General features: G+C 48.6%; 1 protein-coding gene across 1 annotated transcript; it reads right to left on the bottom strand.

The window, feature by feature from the left end:
* Positions 1-3,412: 3,412 nt before the first annotated feature.
* ADRB3 (adrenoceptor beta 3) lies at positions 3,413-7,351 on the bottom strand. The gene is made up of 2 exons (XM_073325221.1): positions 6,051-7,351; positions 3,413-3,446 (listed from the first exon to the last, which is right to left on the bottom strand). The coding sequence occupies exons 1-2, from the start codon at positions 7,349-7,351 to the stop codon at positions 3,413-3,415; spliced, it is 1,335 nt and encodes a 444-aa protein (XP_073181322.1).
* Positions 7,352-19,850: the final 12,499 nt, after the last annotated feature.

Below are 19,850 nucleotides of genomic sequence, written 5' to 3'. Positions count from 1 at the left end.
CCTTCCTGTGCTCACAGCATCCCCACCCATTCAGAACTTATTTTCTCCTGATGCTAAGGGACAGATCCTATATTTAGGTGCCCAACTCCCATTGAAATTATTGGGAGTTAGGCTCCTAAATACCTTTGAGGAGCTGGGGTTAAATATTCAATGACTTCCCGCATCCCCTCCTCTAATTTTCTCGTTTGCATTACTATTTGTTAAACGTATTACTGCAGGCTCACTCTGTAGCACTGAGGCCTTTAAAAGGTCTGTCTACACTGCAATTAAAAACTCCTGGCTGGCCTGTGCCAGCTGACTTGGGTTAAGGGGCTGTTTAATTGTGGTGTAGACGTTCGGGCTCTGGCTGCAGCCTTAGTTCGGGGACCCTCCCACCTTGCAGGGTCCTAGAGCCTGGGCTCTGGTCTGAGCCTGATCTTCTACACAGCAATTAAACAGCCCTTAGCCCAAGCCCCATGAGCTGGGTCAGCTGGGCTGGGTCAGCGGTGGGTTTGTAATTGCTGTGTAGACAGACCCTATGTGTTTCCCCAGCTCCAGCTCTGACTCTGCCCAAACTGGCAGCGATTCGGAGATTGAAATTGGAGAGAAGACTATGGAAAGGTCTCTTGTTTGTGACAGGCCTTTCTTCCCTTCCGCCTGGGCCCTGCAGTGGATTCAGCTATGTTCTGTGCATGCATCTTCAGCAACATTTGCATCAGGAAAGGAAAATAAAAGTTCCATCAATGGTTCAATCATATTTGATGCACAAAGTTAATGCATCTAGGCAAATAAATGTTCACACAGTCCATTACCTCAGCATCCCGGGCCCGGTTCTGCCCAGCCTTACACCTTGTGTAGTCATTTACACCTGTGTCTTCTTCTTTGGTAGCATTTTACATCCAGGGTACATAGTTGTAAATGACAGCACAAAGCACAGGGGAGAATCAGGTCCAGTGTATCCAAACCCCAGCACTTTCAGTGCCATGTTCGATGTGAATCCATGGCTGGCTACCAAAGTCAAACTCCAGCTGCATTCTGAAGTACTGCTTCTGAGGTAGTAGTTTCTCTTGCAATCTATACAGGAAACATCTTCATGCCTTCTTCCCTTGTAGCATCTTTGGAGATTACACATACTGTTCACATCTAGGTCGGTCAGTTCTTCATCTAACCAGTGTCCTGAGCAGTACTGGAATTCAGCTACCTAGCCCTGGAGAGGGAGGTCTCTTACACTGGGTCCAACTTCACATCACAAGAGGCGCTGGGGCTGTTTCTAGACCTGACTCTAGCCAGCCCTCACAAGAGATATTGAAACCATAGTAAGCGATCTAGGCTTAGCCCTCTGGGACCCTGGTATAATTCCAGCATTTGTCAAGGGCTCTTACTGAAAACAACTAATGACAGCAAAAGGCCACCTCTTTCCTACACATTTGCTGTGTATACAGGAAAAATTGTTTTAAGAGCTGCCTCCCCTGTGTAACACTTTTCTTCAAGGCACAGTTTCCTCTATGCTATGTCCAAGTCTGGAGAAACAGGCAGGAAATGAAGGTATGTGCGTTCAAAATACCTGAGTCAGCATCAAAAGTTCAAAGACTATGGCCTTACATGTCTGATTCCTTTTTTTCAGGTGGATAGTAGCTGGCACACAAGCCAAGAGCAACAACCCAGCTGAGGGCTTTGACATATTCCTGGAAGAAAGGAAAATAGTGAATGAATTCTGAACAGAAATGACCTATAATCAAAGCCACTCTCAAGATGCCAGCATCCTAGGCCCTGACATAACAAAGCTCTTAAACACATGCTTGACTTTAAGCCCATGCTTAAGTCCCATTGAAGTTCAAATAAATCCATCATGGGGAAGCAAAAGCATATACAATATAGTAACGCGAGCGTGTTAGTAATGCATAGAGTAACATAGCAATCACTGGGAGTACTCACAAGCTTAAAGTTAAGCATGCGCTTAAGTGCTTCGTTGGATCAGGATCCATACCATAGACAGGAACATGCAGAGCTGTACGGACACAATGGGAACCTGCACTTCCAGTGAGCCGAGGTGGCTTGTAGCTGCTGCTAAGATGGGATGGGCAAACTGCAAATGGCTTGGCACCTTGGTTTCTGCACTTCTGTTCTGGAAATGTCATGGGAGCAGGTTTTTCCTGAAAGCTTCCTGGTACTTCCCAACTTCAGATGGGCCAAGATACCTTTCTATATTCTGGTGACATTTCACTATCTCTGCTCTCAGGCCAGACACACACCAGGAGACACAGTGGGCAGCACAAACAAATCAACCAAAAAAGGGAAGAAAATTTCTTCAAGTCTCAGAAAAGTTTCTCCTCCAGGTCACTTTTGGGGCAAAGTTTGGGGTGGTTTTCCTGAGAGCCAAGGGAATCAATAATGATCAAATAAGTAGCCCTCTGAACCTTTAACTATTAGTGTAACATTTGGACTGAATGATCTTAAAGGTTCTGAATTGTTTGGATCTGATGTTTTTTCCTAGTTTCCAGCCAGGAATACAAGCAGAGGTCCCAGCACTCTCCTGGGGAATTCTGTTCTGAAGCCCCATTTTACACACTCAGGCAGTTTGGAGAAAGAAGCATCGTAATTTTTTGACATTATCTATACCCAAACTGTTAACTCCAGATATTCCCCCATCCCCGGTGCTCATTTCATCCAAACTGATTTACAGAAACAAACACTTCTACAGTGCCTCCCATCCCAATGGGTGCCAAAGAATTTTGGCCCAGAGCCTTGAAGGTATTAAGGCTCCTAACTTCCACAGATTTCAGTGAAGTTAAGAAGCCAAATACCTTTGAGCATCTAGGCTTTTTCCCCTCCTTTCTTATTTTCTCTCTTATCATAGAATATCAGGATAGGAAGGGACCTCAGGAGATCATCTAGTCTAACCCCCTGCTCAAAGCAGGATCAATCCCCAATTTTTGCCCCATCCTTAAATGGCCCCCTCAAGGATTGAACTCATAACCCTGGGTTTAGCAGGCCAATGCTCAAACTACTAAGATATCCCTCCCACCTTATCTTTATGTACTAAGCATTATTAGATAATGGTGTGATAATTCCACATGAAAGTGTAAAGCAGTGATCGTGGATTAGAATGATACCTCACTAGGATAAACAACTTCAAAAGGAAATTCAGGGCTGTGGCTTCCTTGTCTAAGTCATGTTTAAAGATGCAAAATTCCATTCACAAAGCTTAAATTGGTGACTGGATTTTCAGAGGAACTCAGCACATTGGGTGTATGTCTGGTACTGAGCTCTATTGAAAACCTGATGCTGAGTGCGGGTGCTGAGCACCTGGATATCTGGCTCTGAGCTCTTTGGAAAATTTGACACTGTTAGTAGCTGGAATATCACAAAATTTTCCAGGTGATTAAAAATCTATACTTACATTCTTCTCTTTTTCCTTCCCTTTCAAGCACACTCAAGGACCTGCTTTTGCTTCATTGCAGGTAAATCTTTTTTTAAAAAAAAAAGACAATGAATTAATAATTGAGATCATATACAGCTAATTTCTATTATTTACTTGCACATATTTATAATGGCCACGACAAGGGAATAGCCAGACAAACAAGTATGATGCATCGTGTCATTTGCTTAAAGATGCAAAAGAACCTGAGTGGAATCCTGAAGTCAGTGGGAGTTTAGCCACTGATTTTAATGGGACCAAGACTTCACCCCTGTCTTGAAGACCCTGAGAAATTGTGTCTGGTGTGATGTGTTCTTCAAAGTAACTCTGCTTCATTTTGCGCAGATTTGTGCTCCAAAACAGACACACCAACAAGCATTCAGCTTCCTCTCACCTATTAAATCTATCACAGCTACAGTCTCTCTGCTTTACTCACATGTACCATGCATGAAACTGACTGCTTCTATGAGAAATTAATCAGGGAGTATGTAATGGGTTGATCCCTCCTTAACACTCACTTCTTCTGGGAGGACTGTACATTATGGCTTCACTCATCTCTTCACTCACAGTGTCTCTATGCCTTTGTGCCCTTGAAATGCTGCCTTGTGTACTTCAGTTGTCTGATTCACAGTGCAAAGTCTTCCAGCAGGTGCCTTGTATTTCTCAGGTGTTTCCCAAAGCGCTGCGTTCTCTGATGGTGCAGTGCCAAGACAAGACAGAATCCTGAAGCCCTCAGTCAGTCCCTACACAGGGAGATCTCCAACTGCAGTTCTGCTTCACTAAGGACTAAATAGCGGAATCAACTTTTCCTGAATTTTGAGTCAGGCAAAACATGTCATTGAAAGTTCTGTTGCTGATCGACAACCCTCTTCTCCCCTATTTTTTTTTAATTAAAAAATTCATTGACAAGTGTTGTGTGCGTGTGTGGGGAGCAGGTTGACTGTCCATAGAGCTGCTTGAAAACATTTGACAATTGAAACATTTTGATGAAATTTCAAAATGTTGCAAATCCAGTAAAAGTTTCCCAGAAAATCCCATGGAAGTATTTTAAACCAGTTCTAGGACTCAATTGGGACTTCGTGGTTTGTTCTGGAAATAAATAGTGTATTAATAATAAAAAATAATAGAAGTAATTATTAATTGTCAGCAATCCCTATGAGCTTATGTTTTCAAAACACCTGGGCTTTTTAGACCACTGATCAGAAATGGATAGCTAGCCTGTGAATAGAGTTTAAATACTGTGGTGATGGGATTATGTTAGTAGGTAGAAACAGGTAGATTTTGATTACTCTATATAGTCCTTACTGACTCCAGTCGGCTGTAATGGGAGATCTCCATGTTTATGGACTGACTGAGGTATTCAGGATTCAAGCTTAGGTTGGCAGTGCACCCCCAGAAAACATGGTGCTTTGGAAAACACGTGAGAAACAACCATCACACCAGAGTGAAACTAAAAGCTTATTCCAGCGACAGCTCCAGAACTGAGCAAAGATACAATCGAAGTTCCTGTTCTCCGCAAGATGTTACTGGATGTTATTTATGTATAAAAGTAACCAAACTCCAATTTCTTCTGTTCTTTATGAAGGAAAATTCTGATTTTTGTATGTTTACACAGCTAACTTCACTTTGAGTAAAGCTTGTTAGAAAACACACAAAACATCACATTTTTCTGTTTATCACTGACATTTTATTTACCTGATAAATCTCCCAAAAGCTCTAATTTTAAGATAGGATGAGGGCATTTGAAATCTCAAAACAATTAGGCTACATTAGATTATATTAGATTGAAAAACAATGACTAAGCAAATCAAACTGGAAGCAGGGAAATATAGATTAAATGCTGAGTTTTTAAAGACACGTACTTTTGAAAAGCCCACTAGGTACCATATGCCTTTAAAAACTTTACAAATCTGGCCTTCATTCCCTTCCAGATATTAGCCAATGTCAGGGATTTCCCATACCAAATTAAATTTGGAAGTGACTAACTGGACTTAGCTGTGGTTTTCCCAAGATGTCTCTTTCCAAAGAGCCAGGTCACTATAACTGCACCAGTTGCTGGCCCAGGCATCTCTGCCAGCTCATCTATTGCTGGCAGAAAACACCCTTTCCCCACCGATGGATAAACAATCTCCTGGATAGCCTGCAGTTTGCATTGTCTGAGCAGACACTTGGATTAGCTAGGGAAAAGCATCCCCAGTGTGAAATGGAAATCTTAGCCTGCTTTAAATCAGCCAGTGACACTGCACTGGTCTGGGAGGGGGGGAGCCTCTGCAACCACAGCTTTGCAGCCAGAGTGACTGCTTATACCAGGGGTAGGCAACAGGCAGACAACAGGCCAAATCTGGACCCACCAGATGCTTTTGAACAGGCCGGAATCTTTTTATTTAGGTATTATCATTGGGGTTTATTTTTATTTTCTCTGGAGTCCGGACCTTGACTATACCTTGACCAAGAAATTTGGACCGTAACAAAAAATCACTGACTACCCCTGGCTTAAACTCTTCCAGGAGTGGAGCCCGTTCTGGCTGAACCCCACCCTTCTGCCCTTCTCCAGGTATCAGCCCCCAGTACTTTGCACTGACCTCCTGCGAACCCAGGGGCTCGCCCTGGCCCAGCTCTAACCCCTCCCCGCCTTGCAGGCTCTGGTACCTACTCTTCCAGCTGCGGACAGAGCGTGGTCTGGGTGCCCTGCAGCTGGGCCTCCCTAAGGGGACGCGGGGCGCTGCCATGCCCATTGCTTTGGCGGTAGGAGAGGTTGGTCTCCTCAGTCCTGCAACTGGAGCGGCTGCTGCTGCTGCTGCTGGTCCCCCCGTCCTCCTCCCCCGCCTGCCCGGGCTGCTGCCCCTGCGCCACCGGCTTGCTGCCCGCCGGGGCGGCCCCCTGGGAGGCGAAGGCGCAGGGGCACCGGCGGAGGTCCCTGGAGACGGCGTGCAGCCGGCGGTCCGCGCTCCGGGGGCAGCAGAGCAGCCTCTTGAAGGCGCTCCTGAAGTCGGGGCTGCGGCAGTAGATGATGGGGTTGAAGGCGGAGTTGACGTAGCCCAGCCAGTTGAGGAGGAGGAAGACCTGGCCGGGGATGAGGGACCTGTAGAAGACCTTGACGATGTTGGCCACGAAGAAGGGCAGCCAGCAGAGGGTGAAGGTGCCCATGATGATGCCCAGGGTCTTGAGCGCCTTGTGCTCCCTCATGGCCAGGAGGCGGGAGGGTCTCCTCCGGCGGGGGCCCTTGGCGCCGGGGGCCCCCGGGAGGAAGCGGTCCTTGTCCCGCTGGATGAGGCGGATCTGCCGGCTGGCCACGGCGAAGACCCGCGCGTAGACGAAGAGCATGACCAGCAGCGGCACGTAGAAGGAGATGATGGAGGAGAGGATGGCGTAGGGCATGTTGGTGACGAAGTCGCAGCAGCGCGGATTCTGGTAGCAGCGCAGCGCGTCCTCGTCCGCCCCGTCCCGCCACCAGTGGTTCATGATGGGCAGGAAGGAGACGAAGGCGGAGATGGCCCAGACCAGGCACACCACGGCCCGCGCCCGGCCCTTGGTCACCAGCGCCTCGTACTGCAGCGGCGAGGTGATGGCCAGGTACCGGTCCACGGCGATGGCGCACAGGGTCTCGATGCTGGCCGTGACGCACAGCACGTCCAGCGAGGTCCACAGCTCGCACACCGTGGTGCCGTAGGGCCAGTGGCCGCTCAGCACAATGGTGGCCCCCGGCGGCACCACCAGCAGGCCCATGATCAGGTCGGCGCAGGCCAGCGAGGTGACGAACACGTTGGTCATGGTCTGCAGGCGCGGCGTCTTGGCGATGGCCAGGATCACCAGCAGGTTGCCGGCCGCGATCACCAGCACCGTGAGGCTCAGGGCCGCCCCGACGGCCCACTGCTGGCTCAGGCTGGCGGCCCCCGTGCAGTTGGTGGCGGCGTCCCCCCAGGAGGTGGCGTTGCCCTGGGGCCAAGGAGCCATCTCGGCGGGGGAGCTCCGTGCGCCCTTCTCCCCGCGCCTCTCCGTGCGCCCCTGTCTCCGCGCCTTGCGCGCTCCGCGGGGCGCCAGCTTTTAAGGGCAAACTCCCCGCAGCGCTCGGAGTTTCGGCTCCATACAGGGCGTGTGAGCGGCTTCTTGAGCCTGTGCCATCTCCCCGGGAGCCCTGGAAAGGCTGCCGCAGGGGATGGGCTCCCCCCCTACACACACCCCGGTGGCACTGCTCAGAGGAGGAGCCCTTAAAGGCACAGGACGCAGCTGAGCTGCCCCACTCGTAGGATCGCTGAAAAAAAGAAAAGCAGCCTGGAACACGCCCCTTTGCATCTCTCTTTCCGGGTCTGTTCCCTTCCCTCCTTTCTCTGCCGCCCCCGCGGGGATTTTAAATACTTGGATCCCAACATTTCCCCCTCCCGCTCCCCTGCACCTTCTCCTGGGGCCGAGAATTTAACTCTCCTGCGTCCCTTCATCTCTCCACAGCCCCCTGCTATTTGCCCATTGCAGAGAGGGCACTTTCCGGCAGGAGAAGAACCCGTGTCCCAGCACAAGAGCAGGCTCTCCCCTCGGGCACTTTGCGCCTGGCAGATCTGCCCAGCGGCACAACAGCTGCAAAACAGCAAACTCCCTCTTCCTGGGGGGTTACCCCTGAAGCTGAAGCCCATCACATAAACTGCAGCCGTCTGCCGGTCAAACACACAGGCGCACCCCCCCCCCCCACACACACACACACGAACGCTCCCCCTTGTCCGCCCAATTAGCACGTGTGGAGAAGAGGGAACAACCCAAGGATGCCAGGCACAGACACTGGGATGGAGGTGACGCGTTTGCCTCCAGCGAGAACGACACTTTTCTGCATTTGGCTCGAGGCGTTTATTCCCCTCCAGTCCGCGGAAAGTGTCAATTTCCTTCCCCGCTCCATCGAACACAAATCGGTTCGAAAAGGTGGGAGTCAGGGACATCAAATGCTCCCCGAGGAGCGACACTTCTCTCATTGCATGGGAAGAAACCTTGTCTTTCTTTCTTTCTCCCGTCTCCCCTGCAGCCAGGGAGCTACTCTCACACATAGCCTTGTGGGCACAGAGATGGCATCGCGCCTCATCTCTCGTCCCACTTTACAAGGCGTTTGGACACGGACACGGTCTCCGGTACGCACTGCCAGCTCCACTGGCGGACACACGGGCCCATTAGTCTCTTTCCTCTGCCGACTTGGCCGGGAGCTAGAACTTCGCGGGGAAGGTCTGAGACAGGGACAAAACTACACCCGTTACGCACGTCTGAGGCGCTGCGGGCGAGCGAGTTGTTCCTCCGAGGTGTGTAAAGGGAAGGGGGCAGAGGCCGGCTCGGGGCGGGGGCCGTTTGGTTCTCTGCTAGGGGTGGGGGGCTTTTCACTTGGCAGGAATGAAACTATTCCACGAGTTGCGCTGAGATGTATTCCCAGCCCACAGGCCGCGTTATAAAGGGGGACCCTGGCTGGTAGAGACGCGTCTGCGTTTATATTTTATCCTTGCAGGACACGAAACGCTCCTTCATTTCCATGACGGGCAGCGGCGGCTCCTACACTGCTCAGCCCCGGGAAATGTCCTGTCCCGGGCGCTTCCCCGCACAGGGACTGGCCCTGGGTACAGAGGCCACCGCCCCCGGGAATGTGTCCATGTGTTCCCGCGGCAGACCTGCTCCCTCTGGTGCAGATGTTCCCATGCAGGGTCAGGAGCTCTGTGCCCCTGGCAGTCAGGGATGCAGGTCACCAGGGGTCCTGAGTCAAGGGCGGCAGGACTGGACCCTTGTCTTCCCCACTGTGCACTCTCTGGCTCTCATGTAAAGCCCAACCAAGTCAATGGGGGAGGGGCTTTCCATTGAGTCCAATGTGCTTTGGATCAGGAGCATCCTGCATCCCTCCCCTCCATAGTGTACCCAAAGACAGCATCTGCTGATGGAGACGGTACCAAAGTTATGTGAGTGCTTTGGGGCCATTTTGGAGCTTCCCTCCCCCTTCTCCACAATCCCTTTCCAGGCTCCACCCTACCCTGGCCTGCTAACCCAGGATCTCCCATCTCAGCACAGGTCCATACTGGCCCAGATGTATGAGAGCGCTCACCTTGTGATGCTGGGAACCATCCCCTTACCCACATAGTCTGTGCACAGTAACTATGATGGGACAAAGATATGGACATCATAGGCTGTACCCCCAAACCTCCACTGCAACCAGGGCAGGAGCTGGCTACTTGGCACCTCCAGCTACTCAATGAAACAGAAGCACAAAAACAGGAAAGACCCAAAAATAAGAAGCAAGAAACATCTGAGGCCCACTAGCCCCTGGATTCTTCTCCCAGCAAGGTGCATTCTACCCAGCCTTCGGAGGCTGGTTTTGGGGTGTAGTTCAGAGAACTGAATGTTATCAGATCCCCAGCTGGGGTAAATTGGTGTAGTTCTATAATTTATATTAGCTGAGGATCTGGTCCCTGGCCTCAGAATTTCTCTCAGTTTTGTTGTTTCTGATACCAGACACTCCAGGGTCTAGTCCGTTTGCGGGCACTCTGGGCTAGATCCATGGCCATTGTACTTTGATGGAGCACCCCTGGCTTGGAGACTTACACCAGCAGGGGATCTGGAGAGTTTTCTCTCACCAAATGTCAGACTTCTCTGACAAGACCTGTGCTGAAGGATGCTGCATCTCAGTGCTGTTATCAGGTACAGATTACTTACTTGGGTATTAATTTGCTAGGAACATTGCTCTGTTTGCCTGCCTGAGCTGCTCAAAGCAAGCCCCTTGCTGGGCTCATGCTTTGGCAGCTGGGACAAGTACAGTAGAACCTCAGAGTTACAAACCCCTTGGGAATGGAGGTTGTTCATAACTCTGAAATGTTCACACAACGTTACAGTTCTTCTTTCAAAAGTTTACAACTGAACGTTGACTTCATACAGCTTTGAAACTTCACTATGCAGAAGAAAAATGCTACTTTCACCTTGTGTTTTAGTAGTTTATGTTTAACACGGTACTGTACTGTATTGTATTTGCTTTTTTTTTTTGGTCTCTGCTGCTGCTTGATTGCATCCTTGCAGTTCCAAATGAGGTGTGTGGTTGACTGGTCAGTCCTTGGGTTTTTTTCTCAAATTATTTGCTTCAGTTGAATCTTGGATTTATTATTCATGCTGTGCTTGGCCAGTTAAGTCATAGCAAGTTGCTTCTGCTTTCTGATTGGATAAATGAAATGTACATAGGAGGAGAGAAATCAAAGCATTTTCAAAGAAGACGTGCAAACAATTCTGGTGAACAAGTTCAGAAGACGTTTACTCTCTGCAAACCAAAAGCACTTGTAGGAATGCCTGTTGGAAATAAACCTGAAGGCATCTGGTATAGTGGATGAGACACTGGAATGGGAGTCAGGAGATTTAGTTGAGGTTGGTCCGGCTTTGAGCAGGGGGTTGGACTAGATGACCTCCTGAGGTCTCTTCCAACCCTAATCGTCTATGATTTGGATTTGACTCCTGGATTTGACCTGGGTGACTGGGGACAACTCACTTTATGGCTCCGTGCCTCTGTTTCACCTCCCATTCTGTGTCTATCTGGAGTGTGGTGAGTTCGTCAGGGCAGGGACTGTTTGTCACTACATGTTTGTGCAGCACCCAACACAACTGGGCCCTATTCTCACGTGGTGGCCACTAGGCACTAGTGCTGTAATTTAAATAATAAAAAATGTTTGCAAAAGGGAACCCTCGTTTTGTATCTGTACAAACGTTCCCAGACATATTCTCACAGCGCTAATGCTGGCTGCTTGCTTTCTCCTGTGACTTCCTGCTGCCAGTGATTTCACCCTCCCTCTGTTTAGCCCAACAGCAGCAAAACATAGATGCTGGTACATTTTGAGTGCTCTATAATAAAAGCTATCCTTAGTCCTGATTTCAGACTCAGGTCCCACACGCTTTGAGTTAACATCCCCCGGTATCATTAAAACGGTCACCTTCTCCTGTGCTCCGTTTTAGTAGCTGAGCCACGTCTCTTTGCACAGAGCTCTTCAGTCCCCTTTGAGATGGCCCCGCTTGGATGGGATTAAGGAAACTGTTTCTTGTGGTGTCAGCAAATATCTGTGGCTGGTCTAACCCCAGTCCCACTGAACCCAGATAAGCTCATCATTTGCACATTGCTGCCTTGAGGGTTGCACACGCATCCTCACGAAAGCTCTTGGGGGTACTTGAGACCAAAGCCAGCTACAAATCAACCCAGGAACTGCCTGCATGCTGACTTCATTGTGGATCCTCTTTAGCAATATTAGCGCATGATAAATGGAGTGTGTCTGGGCTGTATTCTTGTATGTATGTATTCAATACCAGATGTTTCAGTCTGAACAAAAGCTTTGGATCCTAATGTCTTGCAGTGTAATCTTTCTCCATCTGCTATGCAACACAGGGGTACTATCGCTGTTGTCTCATGGCTTCCTTGCACTCCCCTGTCTGTCTGTATCCAGTTGTTGTTTCTTGTCTTATGTTTAGATTGGACAGTCTTTGGGGCAGGGACCGTTTTTGTTCTGTGTTGGTACAGCACCCAGCACAGTGGGGTCCTGATCCATGACTGGTGCTCCTGCGAACCACAGTAATACAAATCAACTAATTATAATAATCTCAGCATTGTAATATGACAGCAGTTAGCCTCTTAAACACACACGCACGCACGCACACACTAGAGCTGGTTGGACCATTTCTGGCTAAACATTTCTTCATAGAAAAAAATATTGTTTTGTCAAAGCTGAAATGTTTCAGAAGGATGTATCAGTTTCCATAAAGTTCTTCATCAAGAAGATTTCTGAAGTCTCAAGTCACTGCCAGAGAGAGAGAGAAAGAGAGAGACCCGAATCCAATACCTGGCCTTGTCAACACAATTCCATTTTGCAAAGCGTTTTAAAGATCTCATCTCATTCCAGTGCAAAACAAAAACAAGTTTTGGAACCTCAAAAGTTGTCATGAAATGGAATTGGTTTTCTCAGGTAGGCTGTATAAATACTGTGTGGGAGAAGCAGTTAAATAATATTTTCCAAGCTGCAGAGAAAGATGCAAACTGCACAGTCTGTGGCTCATCTTTACCACTTAAAATGTGTATTTGTCCTTATCCTTCACAGAGATAAAATAATTTGCATGAGAAATCAGAATCCTACTGCTGCTTCTGGAACACCTGTCACTAATGGGTCTCACCCACTTTACCCAGGTGGGTCGGTATCTTCATCTCAGACTTGTAGCTGGAGAACCTGATGCACTACAAAAGAATGACTTGCCCAAGGTCACATACAGAATGCATGGGAGAGCAAGAAGCAGAACCCAGATTCCCTGTCCCCTTGAATCCCACTCTCTCTCAGCCCCCAGGGAGAGGATGTATCAGAAATGAAGCTGATCAGAACATATGTGCCACATCTGACTGTAGCCTGATGGCTGGCAGGCACGTCCTATACCCCGTAATGACGATGCTTGGTTTCATAGCTTAGCCTGGTAACTTACTAATGCAACATTTCAATTCTGTTGCAATTGTCAGGAATGCTCCCATATGTGCGACTTTGGCACAGTGCAGGACTGGCTGCCATCCAGGCAGATTTATAAACATTTAATACCCTTGTAGGCCTGTCTGGAGTGAAAAAACAGTGTAAAAGACTCTATTTTTTTGGTTTGAGAGGCAGAGGGGAAAAGAAAATAATCAAAGTAGCTCCTGGCAATACAGAGCCCAGAGTCTGGTCACCCCAACCCTGGGGAAACCCACCCCCAAGAGGGAAAAGGTCCACAGGGCAGTGCTTAATTTGTGCCAGGACTTGCCAGGGCTCAGCTCTGGCACCTCTGAGCTTGGCAGTTCATAGCCCCGGCACCTCTGGGCTTGGCATGTCAGTTATGAAAGCAAAGAAGTTGCTTGAGCCACAGCACCGAATGAAGCAGTACCACAAGGTCACCTGCAGAGCCCCCTTCTCATTCTCCCCTCTACGAAGGGGTTTCCATCCGCTTGTAGAGCTGAACCCTGGCTGTGTTGTGATCCCAGCCCTTTCCTGTTGCTGCCTTGCTGAGCCCTGCTGCCTCTGGACCTTCCAGGCTCTCAGAAGGTGCAGAGAGGGCCTCACAGCAGTGGGAAGCACCATTAACTCCCACGTGTATTTCCACCCAGAAATCTGCCCTCGTTTACAGGGCCCTGCTATTTTAACTCCTGACCTTACATGACATGCATCTAGGGATGAGAGAGTATGTGTCTGAGCCCCGGCTGCCCACTCCCTCCAATCTTTGCTCCCCTCTGCCTGTGGAAGCGGGTGCGGGTGGTGGAGGGGGGTACATCTTGTGCCATGCTTTTGGAAATGTTTTTCCAAACAAATCACTGCCCTGAGTTTGGATTCTCTGTCCCGTGCAGTTACTAGAGTCTGAAGGGCCTTCCCCCACACACTGCCTCTGCAGGGCTAACAGAGGAATCTCAGAGGTCAGACGGAAGAGAGGCTGCAATGGATTCACAGCTCATTTTACAGTTTAATGAGTGCTTCTGGGCAGAGAGTGTCCACCCAGCAATGAAATGGGATCCAGGAAAACAATCTTGAGCTTGACATTCATCTTAGTGTAAATCATGAGATAAAAGCAGAGGCAGATGCTTGGTCTGAGAGGCTCAGGCAAATACTGAAGGTACACATGAAACCCAGCCTCTCCTGCCATCTTTGGAAATAAACTAATGTGAGCCTAGAGGTATAAATAATATCCAAAGTGTAGAAGCTGGTTCCCCTTAACTAGCGGTCTGAGCTCCACTCCACAGGGGTTTCTACCAAGCTCCCCACAGGGACTCTCAGGCTGTGTAAGAGATAATACTGTTAGATATCATTATCCAGTCGCTACATAGCTAAGTAGCTCACATTGCATGTTCATGGGCTAAGATGCCATCCAAATGCATTGCAAAGTTCCTTTTGGCTAGAAATAGCTGAAAAACAGCAATCAATGTTGCAACTAAAGTTCTACCTTGTACCCGCATTTCATAAATTACTTTAGAGATGGAAAAAGAACAGGAGTACTTGTGGCACCTTAGAGACTAACCAATTTATTTGAGCATGAGCTTTCGTGAGCTACAGCTCACTTCATTGGATGCATACCGTGGAAACTGCATGCATCCGATGAAGTGAGCTGTAGCTCACGAAAGCTCATGCTCAAATAAATTGGTTAGTCTCTAAGGTGCCACAAGTACTCCTGTTCTTTTTGCGGATACAGACTAACACGGCTGTTACTCTGAAACCTGTCATTTAGAGATGGAAGTGGACTGACAGAGCATTGCTGTTTTGGCTGATTAGACTAGATAATCACTTGGAATTTCTTTTCTGTATTTAATAAAAGCACTTTGATGAAGTCATCTAGCTGCATACTTGGAAATTTCACAATAAAGTATGTTACTAGCTAGCACAGACCTGCCTTGGAGCTAGTGAGAAGCATGTACCTGAAATTCTGAAAAAATGGGGCTTATAATGAATAATGAGAGGTCTGTAAGTTCCACTTAGTGTCTAGTGATTTTATGCTTTTAAGGCTGCAGCTGATGATTGACACTAAAATCCATAGGCTGAAATGAACAGAAGGCATTGTCCTGCTAGTAGCAATGCATATGAGCTGCAGAGGATGCTGCATGGCCCTGGGGACTGAGCATGAGACGGTGACCGGTTCAGGTCAGTTGGCAGTGCCCAAGCCATGTTGCTGTCTGATGCTACTCAGTGGCTTACGTGAAACGTCTTTGCGATCTGGGTCCAACTCCACCACAGTGGACCCTTTCTTCAGTCACTGCAAAGAGACCGAGAACTGAACAGGCCATGGAGACTGAAGTCCCTTCTCACTCCAGAGGTGGCATCTCTAAGGGTCTGTCTACACTGCCATCAGATAGGTGATTGCAGCCTGGGTAGATGTACCTGAGCTCGTTGGATCTAGGGAGCGTGTACACCAACAGCTGAGAAGATGAGGCCACATGGGCTACAAGTGAAGGTTGTCCAAGCCGCCTAGGACCCTGGGTAAATACTCAGGCAGGTAGCCTAAGCTACCCTGGCTCCCCAGCTGTCGGCACCCATGCTATGGATCAAAGCTAGCTATGTCTGCTCATGCTGAGTCACACCCTGTGACTGCCGTGTTTGGAGACATGCCCTATATCAGGACGGAGGCACATTAGCAGGGCACAGTGGGGCAAGCTTGCCTGGCTGATGTTGTTTTATGAATACAAGGGTCTTCTATCTCCAGGGCCATCCACCCTGCTCCATAAAATTCACTACAAACAATTTGAAAGCAAAACCTGTATAGAAAGCTGCATCGCCCTGTATAGTTGGACAGGGAAGTCCTGTTCCTCAGCTGGGAGCTTTACACTGGGACTGCGCTGAAAAGTACCCGGAAAGCAGCTTCCCACATGCTTCCACTTCATAGCCCCATTTATCACACCGACCGTCTCCACAGGCATTTCAGCCAAACTTGTTTCCTATTTTGCTGAGATGGGAGCCAAAGATTCCACGGTGTGGGGCCAGCTGGCTGAGGGGCTGCCAGCATCCCCATTACAGAGCCTCAGAGTTCAGTCTGCAGTTCTCCCATGTCTCCCAAAACATCTCGCATCTGAGGAGTTTTTCTTTTCCAGGCATTGGTCAAAAGCGGATCAAGCCCTTGTGTCTGAGTCTCCCAAGAATGCCTTGGCCATGGTCTTTCCAGAGTTTGTTTTCTCCGGCACATCACAGCAGGGTGGGACTGTCTTTTCCCCACTGTACGTTCTCTGATCTCGCTTCAAATCCACACTGCCAGTTCTGGCCAGTTATCATCATTTGTTTGTATGACAGTAGCGCCCAGAGGACCCAACTGAGATCAGGACCCCGTTGTGCGTGGTGCTGTACAAACACATTGTAGGAGACAGTGCTTGAAGAGCCGACAAGCTAAGTAAGTGATAGAGACGAAGGATGGTTATCCCCAGGAAGCAAGGTGCAGACAGAATAAGTGACTTGCTCACAGGCAGCTAAGCAGCTGTGGGGGAATGGAGAATTGAACCCAGATCTCCTGAGTCCCAGCACAGTGTCATTCACAAGACCAGCCCACCTCTACTAGTATTTTCCTCTCTGCGCATTTTGCTGTGCACACCAGAGCAGGTCATTCCTTCAGCTGACCTTTGACTTTCTGTAGCCGTGCCATTCACCCTTTGAGAACCACTTCATCAGCACAAAGCCACAGACCAATCACACACAGCCAGAGAAGATTCTGTGATCTGTGACATAAAGACATTTCCCCAGAGTTTTCTGAACACATTCACTTGACCTATTGTCCATCATTCCCCACCGAGCCTTTCTCTGGGATTGGCTAGTAGGGTTCCTGCCTTTCAGCCTTCATTGGCTAATGGTGTTTGCAGTTCTAGTAAGGGGAGTAAGCAAGAGAGAGAAATGTTACACAGGCAGGCAGTATGATGGATCCCATGCCAGAAGACCAGTCCCATGATATGAGCAGTTAGAGATGTCTTTAGCATTAGTTGGGAAAAGATATCTTCTCACAGATCATAACATTGACAATGTGTTTTCGTTTTTTGCTAAAAAAAGATCATTTTTGATTAAAATGGGCATTTTCCCAAAAGCTAAAAACAACTCCACTTTGTCAAAAAAGATTTCCATAAAAAAACAAAACTTTAGATGGGAAGTTTTCAGCCAGCGCCAGTGAGCCAGGGGACTAGTTCCGTCACTGAAAGTCCTGTTGTTGGGATATCTTCACGACGATCGTCCCTTCCCTTCAAAAACTCCCTTTCATAAAACCTGCAGCACCACAGGGAGGCCAGGATTGTCCAGTCCCTTGTTTTAAAAGCACCCTGCTGAGCTACCCCTACAAGCCTGTAGCCTGCAGCATCACCACATCGCTCACCATCGCTGGCAAGGAAGTGGGCCCAGGGCTGGAGTAAGCAGACCTGAGACACACTCAGCATGATATGCAGGCGTAGGACTTTCCCATTGCCAGTCCCAGAGCCTAGCAGTGCCAGGAGCTCTAGTTCACATACACTAACTATATTTCCTATATATTTTACAATGGTTTCACATTCCTTTCCATGGTACCTAGTCACTCTGCCTGCTAGCAGCAAACCCTGTAAGAGACAACACATTCCACTTCCTATACAGATTCTGCTGCTCCCTACTTCTGGTGGAGAAAATTATTAACCAGGGAAACTAGTTGCTTGCTCCTCATTGGAAAGCGATGATGCTGGTTTGCTGCAAACACCAGTGTCTCTTGTCAAGTGCTGTCGAATCTTGGATCTCCACAGCACTCTTTCCTGTTCGGCACGCACCATACAACTGTCCGCCAACCTGATCGAGTTTTTCCTTCTTCGTGCTTGTTCTGCGTGAGATCATGGCACCTTAATTCCTCATCGCAGGCTCTGAAAATCTAAGCAGAGTTGGGCCTGGTCTATGCTTGGATGGAAGCCAAAGGGGTGAACCTCAGGCGGTGCTGTTTTCTGCAGCTGAGGCTTCCTCCTTGAGTGAGTGTTGTGCTGACTTTTGGGGGTGAGACATCAAAGTGGGGGCACAGGCAGCTTCTGGTCGTTGGGAAACAAATGGCTTTTGCCCCCAAGCATCAAGGGGGTACAGGTTCCTGAGCAAATCTCAGTTTGGGTGAGCCTACGCAGAATGGCTCCTGTGTGCCGCTCCAGTATCCCGCAGAGCAATTCCTACGACTTGTCCCAGGACACCCATCATGTCTCCGATGGAGCTGGGCATAGAGCTCTGCACTCCCAGACTCCACTCCTATCTCGGCCTCACTGGACAGGTAGATGAGATAAGTATCTCCTCCCGAACCCCGTCTGTCAGTTTCTGACTCTGTGTGGACAGGACTGAGGGAGGTGAGACAGGGAGCAGCTTTGTAGGAGCAGCACGAGCTGAACTTGGGACAATGTCACTGAACGTGGGACAATGGACCCTTCTCCTCTGAGGCTGAGAGACGGTCGTAGGTCGAAGTAACTGGAAGCAACCCAGGGCTAGCACTTCTACTGAGTTGAGTGATAAAGTATGCAGCATCCCCGCGGACCAGCCCATCTGATTTTTAAAAAACAATGTTTTTCATCAGCGTTACAAGGCAACTAGGGACAGCAGGATGTACCGAATGGGACGCTGATGCGAATGTTTGGTTTACCGCATGCTCTAAAGCTAGCCGCTTTGTGAGCAGCCTTTGTCACAAGTATTACACCCCACTACAGATGTTTGTTTAATGCAAACAAAGATATCAGTGAGAGTCAAGAACAGCTCCGTAGCTCAGGGCAGGTGCTGAGGTTACTTTCCAGGAGCCAGCGGCCATGTGCATCCCACATTGCAGTACACAGACTGCATCGTCTGTCCTGAGGCGGTAGGTTTGTAATTGGATAATGTAAGACAGATACCAGGGGAGAAGCAGCTAGTTACAAACAAGTGATGGGTGTGGCGTAAATACCCAGAGTAGCAGACAGCACTACACAAGATTTGAGTCACATTTTCAAAAGACCCCAGCAATCATTTAGGCACCAAAATAAGGCAGACCCAAAATAAGGTGCCTAAATAGGAGCTGAGCTGTTGAAAATTTGGTTCTAGCTGTGGGTTCTGAGCACTCGAATAGCTGACCTTCCTATAGACAAATACTGTCTAGATTCTGCGACTGAATTCTGAACAGACCATCTCTGCTTGTGAAAGACCTCTAGAGCAGCGAAGTGAGATTGAGTTCTGACGGGAGAAAGCTCTCTAGGGAGATCTGACCATTGTCAGAGCTCCGCAATGGGAGAAGTTTGTGGAAGCAAGGTGTGTTCTTTCTACACGAACAAGGAAACATGTCAATACATTATGATAAGCAGAAAGCTTGTCTAATTGGCACTGGTGGTGACTCGGTGAGACAAATGTCTGCAAATCCAGGGAAAGTAGCCTCACCGCACATATGTTTTCCATTATAGAAAACACAACAGAAAGATTAGGGTCTAAATGCTATAGAGGAACTGGCTGGTGAGATTTCTGACATCACATCTAATAAGGTTGCATTGGATACAAAAGCAAAGTATGTCCTGTTTTCTCTGCAAAAACAGAAGGGAAAAATACCAAATCTATTTGCCAGTTGCGAAAGCCCAAGTGTTTCATAGTGGGGTTGAGACCCAGATGGCCTTTCCCCTCTTGCTAAATGCAAAACAGATAAACATTCAAATCCTTGGAGCCATGTCTCTGTAGTAGAATATGACATAAGGCTATTCTCATATGGGCTCTTTACGTTAAAACATTTACAGTGTTACCAAGTGTTGCTAGGAGCGTCATTCAGTTATTCGTGTGTTCTGTGTGCCTGAGATTCCTTGGACAGCAGCATCTCTGAATCAGAGGGAGGCAGGGACAGAGCCTTCGGTCTGCAAAGGACCTACGGAAACCTTGAAAACACAAGGTGAAATCCTGGCCCCGTTGAAGCAAAATTCCCATTAACGTCAATGAGGCCAGAATTTCACCCACGTTGTTCAGAAGTGAACACTTGTGCTGGTGCGTCGTCTGTTTACCCAGCGACC

The sequence above is a fragment of the Lepidochelys kempii genome, chromosome 26, assembly GCF_965140265.1.
Source record: "Lepidochelys kempii isolate rLepKem1 chromosome 26, rLepKem1.hap2, whole genome shotgun sequence".
Taxonomy (NCBI): Eukaryota; Metazoa; Chordata; order Testudines; family Cheloniidae; genus Lepidochelys; species Lepidochelys kempii.
The sequence above is the reverse complement of the archived record's forward strand: the minus strand, read 5'-3'. Positions and strand labels throughout refer to the sequence as shown.

Excerpts from the sequence above, each read along its gene's own strand:
- ADRB3 (XM_073325221.1), bottom strand. The coding sequence starts at position 7,351 with ATGGCTCCTTGGCCCCAGGGCAACGCCACCTCCTGGGGGGACGCCGCC. Across the intron at positions 3,447-6,050 it reads CTCTGTCCGCAGCTGGAAGA|ATTTACCTGCAATGAAGCAA; the intron begins GTAGGTACCAGA and ends TTTTAAAAAAAG.